This window comes from Mytilus edulis, chromosome 11 (assembly GCF_963676685.1).
Source record: "Mytilus edulis chromosome 11, xbMytEdul2.2, whole genome shotgun sequence".
Classification (NCBI taxonomy): Eukaryota; Metazoa; Mollusca; class Bivalvia; order Mytilida; family Mytilidae; genus Mytilus; species Mytilus edulis.
Genome location: NC_092354.1, coordinates 80,218,307 through 80,225,714, shown reverse-complemented (window position 1 = coordinate 80,225,714; position 7,408 = coordinate 80,218,307). Strand labels below are relative to the sequence as shown.

Here is a 7,408-nt window from a genome sequence, read left to right as displayed (position 1 = left end):
TTAAAAGTACTATCTATGTTTATTGATATTGTTATATATATATTCATATACTAGTTTTTGTTAGATTGTATTTGACTTATCTCCCCTTGACTTATGTTGACATGTATTATGTGATTCTGTCCTTTATGTTATCTGTTAATGATCTCTGATGGCCTCTCCTGGTACCTCTCATGTTCAACATCATTGTATAGGCAGTGATGCATGTGGCTAGAGGAGAAGGCTGTTGCCATTGTTAACCTTATCAGCATATTCAGGTATTCTAATCCAGAGTGATAAAGGATGTGTATGATCAAGTAGAAAATTTACAACAATTATCATAACTAACTTTTTAAGTTTAGACTCTTATTGAAAAATTTAATATCAATACATATATTATGAATTAACTATATAATTATGTATCACAATACTTGGTGTGTTTTCAGATGAAATAAAAATAAATTACAAAAAAAAATCGAAAATGAGACACCTGTTCTTCCAGGTCATAATTGGTTTAAGTAAACGAGTAAACGTCTAACTACTGTCTTTCTAAAACTGTTCAAAATAGCACAGGCTTTGTATGTCGCTAGAATTTTGCCCTTATTGTGTACAGTGTACCAATTAAGTCAGATTACAATCAGAATATACAAATCGATGCATACTTCTATAAAGGCACCCAACTTATTCAATGCAATACTAAGTTTAGTTACGCAATGTTCGTTCACTATCGGAATGGCTATATATATATACAAATGTCATGCATCTGAACCGATTATTTGAGTTCGTTTCTCCAACAGGAACTCTCAAATATAATTAATTGAAAGTAATCTATGTTGAAAAACGATACAATGTTATAAGTTTTAAAATTAAATGGCAGGTACAAGATTGCCCATAAACATGTAAGGTCAACTTGCACATGTACATTTAAAAAACCTGAATGTAAAAAAAAAAATCAATGAAAAAAACATTTCCCAATACCTGCATAACTATTGTATGAAATGAGGATTATCTACACAAATATATTGCTTAAATCCTTTTTTGCATTTTCCTTTTCAAATTTGATTTTGATATTTGCAAATTCTTTGAAATGAAATGTCCATGTATGTTGTATCTTTATTATCGTAATGTATAACGCCATGGGAAGGTATGATTGCAATTGTTTATCCTTGACTGAATGATTGTACTGTATTTTATCTTTGACTGCCTAACTGTACTGTATTTTATTTTAAATCCTAAACTATACTGTATTTTATCTTTAACTGCCTCACTGTAATGTACTTTATCTTTGAATATTGACTGCACTGTATTTTATCTTTGACTGCCTGACGGTACTGTATTCTATCTTTGACTGCCTGACGGTACTGCATTTTATCTTTGACTGTCTGACTGTACTGTATTTTATCTATGACTGCCTAACTGTACTGTATTCTATCTTTGACTGTCTGACTGTACTGTATTTTATCTTTGAATGCCTGACTGTGCTGTATTTTATCTTTAACTGCCTGAATGTACTGTATTTTATATTTAACTGCCTGAATGTACTGTACTTTATCTTAAACTGCCTGAATGTACTGTACTTTATCTTTGAATGCCTGACTGTACTGCATTTTATCTTAAACTGCCTGAATGTACTGTACTTTATCTTTGAATGCCTGACTGTACTGTACTTTATCTTTGACTGATTGATTGTACTGTATTTTATCTTTAACTACCTGACTGTACTGTATTTTATCTTTGACTGCCTGACTGTACTGTATTTTATATTTGACTGTCTGACTGTGTATTTTATCTTTAACTGTCTGACTGTACTGTATTGTATCTTTAACTGCCTGAATGTACTGTATTTTATCTTTGAATGCCTGACTGTACTGCATTTTATCATTAACTGCCTGACTGTACTGTATTGTATCTATAACTGCCTGACTGTACTGTATTTTATCTTTAACTGCCTGAATGTACTGTATTTTATCTTTAACTGCCTGAATGTACTGTACTTTATCTTTGAATGCCTGACTGTACTGCATTTTATCTTTGACTGACTGATTGATTGTATTGTATTTTATCTTTAACTGCCTGACTGTACTGTACTTTATCTTTGAATGCCTGACTGTACTGTATTTTATCTTTAACTGCCTGACTGTACTGTATTGTATCTTTAACTGCCTGACTGTACTGTACTTTATCTTTGAATGCCTGACTGTACTGTACTTTATCTTTGACTGATTGATTGTACTGTATTTTATCTTTTACTACCTGACTTTACTGTATTTTATCTTTGACTGCCTGACTGTAATGCATTTTATCTTTGACTGTCTGACTGTACTGTACTGTATCTTTAACTGCCTGAATGTACTGTATTTTATCTTTAAATGCCTGACTGTACTGCATTTTATCTTTAACTGCCTGACTGTACTGTATTTTATCTTTTACTGCTTCACTGTACTGTATTTTATCTTTAACTACCTGAATGTACTGTATTTTATCTTTAACTGCCTGAATGTACTGTATTTTATCTTTAACTGCCTGACTGTACTGCATTTTATCTTTAACTTCCTGACTGTACTGTATTGTATCTTTTACTGCTTGACTGTACTGTATTGTATCTTTTACTGCTTGACTGTACTGTATTTTATCTTTAACTGCCTGAATGTACTGTATTTTATCTTTAACTGCCTGACTGTACTGTATTGTATCTTTTACTGCCTAACTGTACTGTATTTTATCTTTAACTACCTGAATGTACTGTATTTTATCTTTAACTGCCTGAATGTACTGTACTTTATCTTTGAATGCCTGACTGTACTGCATTTTATCTTTGACTGACTGATTGATTGTATTGTATTTTATCTTTAACTGCCTGACTGTACTGTACTTTATCTTTGAATGCCTGACTGAACTGTATTTTATCTTTAACTGCCTGACTGTACTGTATTGTATCTTTAACTGCCTGACTGTACTGTACTTTATCTTTGAATGCCTGACTGTACTGTACTTTATCTTTGACTGATTGATTGTACTGTATTTTATCTTTTACTACCTGACTGTACTGTATTTTATCTTTGACTGCCTGACTGTAATGTATTTTATGTTTGACTGTCTGACTGTACTGTATTTTATCTTTGACTGTCTGACTGTACTGTACTGTATCTTTAACTGCCTGAATGTACTGTATTTTATCTTTAAATGCCTGACTGTACTGCATTTTATCTTTAACTGCCTGACTGTACTGTATTTTATATTTTACTGCTTCACTGTACTGTATTTTATCTTTAACTACCTGAATGTACTGTATTTTATCTTTAACTGCCTGAATGTACTGTATTTTATCTTTAACTGCCTGACTGTACTGCATTTTATCTTTAACTTCCTGACTGTACTGTATTGTATCTTTTACTGCTTGACTGTACTGTATTTTATCTTTAACTGCCTGAATGTACTGTATTTTATCTTTAAATGCCTGACTGTACTGCATTTTATCTTCAACTGCCTGACTGTACTGTATTGTATCTTTTACTGCCTAACTGTACTGTATTTTATCTTTAACTACCTGAATGTACTGTATTTTATCTTTAACTGCCTGAATGTACTGTATTTTATCTTTGAATGCCTGACTGTACTGTATTTTATATTTGACTGCCTGACTGTACTGCATTTTATCTTTAACTGCCTGACTGTACTGTATTGTATCTTTAACTGCCTGACTGTACTGTATTTTTTCTTTAACTGCCTGAATGTACTGTACTTTATATTTGAATGCCTGACTGTACTGCATTTCATCTTTAACTGCCTGACTGTACTGTATTTTATTTTTAACTGCCTGAATGTACTGTATTTTATCTTTGACTGCCTGAATGTACTGTATTTTTCTTTAACTGCCTGACTGTATTGTATTGTATTTTATCTTTGACTGCCCGACTGTACTGTACTCTATCTTTGACTGCCTGACTGTACTGTATTGTATCTTTAACTGCCTGACTGTACTGTATTTTTTCTTTAACTGCCTGAATGTACTGTACTATATATTTGAATGCCTGACTGTGCTGTATTTTATCTTTGACTGCCTGAGTGTACTGTATTTTATCTTTAACTACCTGACTGTACTGTATTTTATCTTTGACCGCCTGATTGTACTGTATTTTATCTTTGACTGTCTGATTGTATTATATTTTATCTTTGACTGCCCGACTGTACTGTACTCTATCTTTGACTGCCTGACGGTACTGTATTCTATCTTTGACTGCCTGAATGTACCGTACTTTATATTTGACTCCCTGTCTGTACTGTATTTTATCTTTGACTTATGGACTGTACTGTATTTTATCTTTAACTGCCTAACTGTACTGTACTTTATCTTTGAATGCCTGACTGTACTGCATTTTATCTTTAACTGCCTGACTGTACTGCATTTTATCTTTAACTGCCTGACTGTACTGTGTTTTATCTTTAACTGCCGAAATGTACTGTACTTTATCTTTGAATGCCTGACTGTACTGCATTTTATCTTTAACTGCCTAAATGTACTGTATTTTATCTTTAACTGCCTGAATGTACTGTACTTTATCTATGAATGCCTGACTGTACTGTATTTTATCTTTAACTGCCTGAATATACTGTATTTTATCTATGACTGCCTGACTTTACTGTATTTTATCTTTGACTGTCTGACTGTACTGTATTTTATGATTGACTGCCTGACTGTACTGTATTTTATCTTTAACTACCTGATTGTACTGTATTTTATCTTTGACTGTCTGATTGTACTGTATTTTATGATTAACTGCCTGACTGTACTGTATTTTATCTATGACTGCCTGACTGTATTGTACTGTATGTTTGATTACCTGACTCAAATGTATTTTATCTTTAACTGCCTTACTGTACTGTATTTTAACTTTGACACTCTGACTATACTGTATTTTATGATTGACTGCCTGACTGTACTGTATTTTATCTTTGACTGCTTGACTTTACTGTATTTTATCTTTGACTGCATAATTGTACTATATTTTATCTTTGACTGCCTGCCTGTACTGTATGTTATCCTTAAATGATTTACTGTACTCTTAGTACGTGACATGTACTTTTCGTCGAAACAAAATCTCTATACAATTTCAAGCATCAGAAAAAAGAAGGAAACACATTGTTCCCCGTTTTAAATGTCCTATTTGTCATAATTTTGTTTCAATTATCTATTTTTAATGATCAAGAAAACTAACTAAAATCAATTAAATCCTCATCAATCCTTTTTTTAAAGTTAAATAAATAGCACTAATCACAGCCTTGTCTTTACTGCAGTTCGTCTTGATCCAAAATGACCATGGTAATTGTGACTGTACTATTGTTATCCATTGTTGAACATGTGTACGGACGGCAATATATTGGAAGATATAGAGGTTACGGAGCCTTTAGTGGATTCGGAGGATATGGAAGGGGTACAGGAGGAAGATTTGGTGGGGGTTCTAGGGGAAGTTTGACTGGAAGACTTGGTGGAGTTTCAAATGGAAAAGGTTCCGGATTTGCTGGTGGTATAACGTTGGGTGGTCCTGGATTTGGAGTTGGTTCATCTAGAGATCGAAGAAGTTCTGGTGTAGATATGGGCGGAGGGGGTGAAGGACTAAGTATGATGGGAAGAGGTATGTATTATCGATATTACTATGCATAGTTTACGAAGTTTATGTACAACGTCAGGTTTTATGACAGTTGTTGTCCATTCGTTTGATGTGTTTTATCATTTGATTTTGTCATTTGATTATGGACTTTCCGTTTTGAATTTCTCTCGGAGTTCAGTATTATTGTTATTGTACTTTTCACCAATTGACAATGACAGACACAGTATGCTCTAACGATTTATTTACATCACTTTATCTGAGTTGTATCTGTCATGTTCTTGACCAAGTAACCCTACGTTTTAATATTGATCATTTTTTGTTTACTAATAATTGTCTAACATTCATGGGATATATATAGTATACATTTGAATGATATAGGAGACACACAAACCAAAAAGAGAGGCAATATCAAACGGTTGTGTTATCTATACAACAAAGTAAACCTTTTATAAATGACTTTAATGTCCATTAACAGAAAATGGGCTATGTCACATGTTGTGCTAACTGTCGGATTTAGTGGTGCATCTAGTGTTGGTAGTGGATCGTTCAGAAGATCAATCGTTAATGGTGAATCTGGTAGTAGTTGATCAAACAGTTGGTCTAGCGGATTTGGCAGTATCCGGTGGTGGATCAAGTGGTGGATCAGGAGCTGGATCCAGAGATGGCGCTGTTGTAGGCAGTGCATCGGGTGGAATTGGGTTTAAAGGTGGAAATGGCAGAGGAAAACCATCCTATTTTAATGTGAATGCATGTGTTTAAGTCTTGGAAAAATTTAATAAATAAAAAAATAAAAGAATGAAGTGAATGAAAACCACCGACACATAAACAAATATTTTTTTGAAAATTTAACGGTTAGCATGATTTTTTTCAACAAAAACAATGTATTAATACAAATATATTATTTTACTGTAACTATAATTGACAATATGCAACTGAGTAATACATTTTCATGAATAAAATCAAAGTTAAATAGTTAATGTTGTCAGGTGTATCACCTTTTACTACAACTAGCTTTTACGGAACTAAGTACATTAAACGACCCTTTGCATTATACCACTACACAAATACTAGCGTACTGCTCTATTTTAATCATCATTTAAATGTTGTAAATAGAAACGTTTCAATTCTACCAACATAAAATTTTAAATGCTGTTCAATTGAGATATAATCCTTATCCCTTTTTACTTATGTGCATGATGTGTGCATAAAAAATTAAAAAAATTCCAAATTTCAACCTTAAAAATACATGTATTATGGCCCTGAGAAGAATTGCGATTTCACCTGCATGGTAACATTGTAATGTAAACATAATTGGTTAATCTAACTTTTAATTTACTTCTACCTATTTTTCGAATAATGAATTTCAATCATGACAATACTTATGAGAGTGACAGATTATAGTATCATGCATGGCAAAACATAGTCCCCTCTCGGTTAAAAATTCATTATACAGGAACAAAATGCTATACTTAATCTAATCTATAACGTGGCATGGTTTATTGTAATAAATATCAAGTCAATATCTAAAAGCATGATAAAAAAACTGATTATGTGACATGTTTGAGTGAATCAGACCGGAACAACATTTTTACATGATCTGCAAAATGTTATCAAAGGTACCAGGATTATAATTTAGTACGCCAGATGCGCATTTCGTCTACATAAGACTCATCAGTGACGCTCATGTCAAAAATCTTTTAAAGCCAAACAAGTACAAAGTTGAAGAGCATTGAGAATCTAAAATTCCAAAAAAATGTACCAAATACGGCTAAGGTAATCTATGCCTGGGATAAGAAAATTAAACTGTCATTAAAAAACATACA

At 32.6% G+C, this 7,408-nt stretch overlaps 1 protein-coding gene across 1 annotated transcript; it reads left to right on the top strand.

Moving 5' to 3' along the window:
- The first annotated feature begins 5,287 nt into the window (after nucleotides 1-5,287).
- On the top strand, nucleotides 5,288-6,344 carry LOC139494641 (uncharacterized). Its single transcript, XM_071282801.1, has 2 exons — nucleotides 5,288-5,609; nucleotides 6,103-6,344. The coding sequence occupies exons 1-2, from the start codon at nucleotides 5,288-5,290 to the stop codon at nucleotides 6,342-6,344; spliced, it is 564 nt and encodes a 187-aa protein (XP_071138902.1).
- Nucleotides 6,345-7,408: the final 1,064 nt, after the last annotated feature.

Bases quoted from the DNA above. Each gene is read 5' to 3' on its own strand.
- LOC139494641 (XM_071282801.1), top strand. From the start codon at position 5,288: ATGACCATGGTAATTGTGACTGTACTATTGTTATCCATTGTTGAACAT. The intron at 5,610-6,102 runs GTATGTATTATC...TGTCGGATTTAG, and splicing joins ACTAAGTATGATGGGAAGAG to TGGTGCATCTAGTGTTGGTA.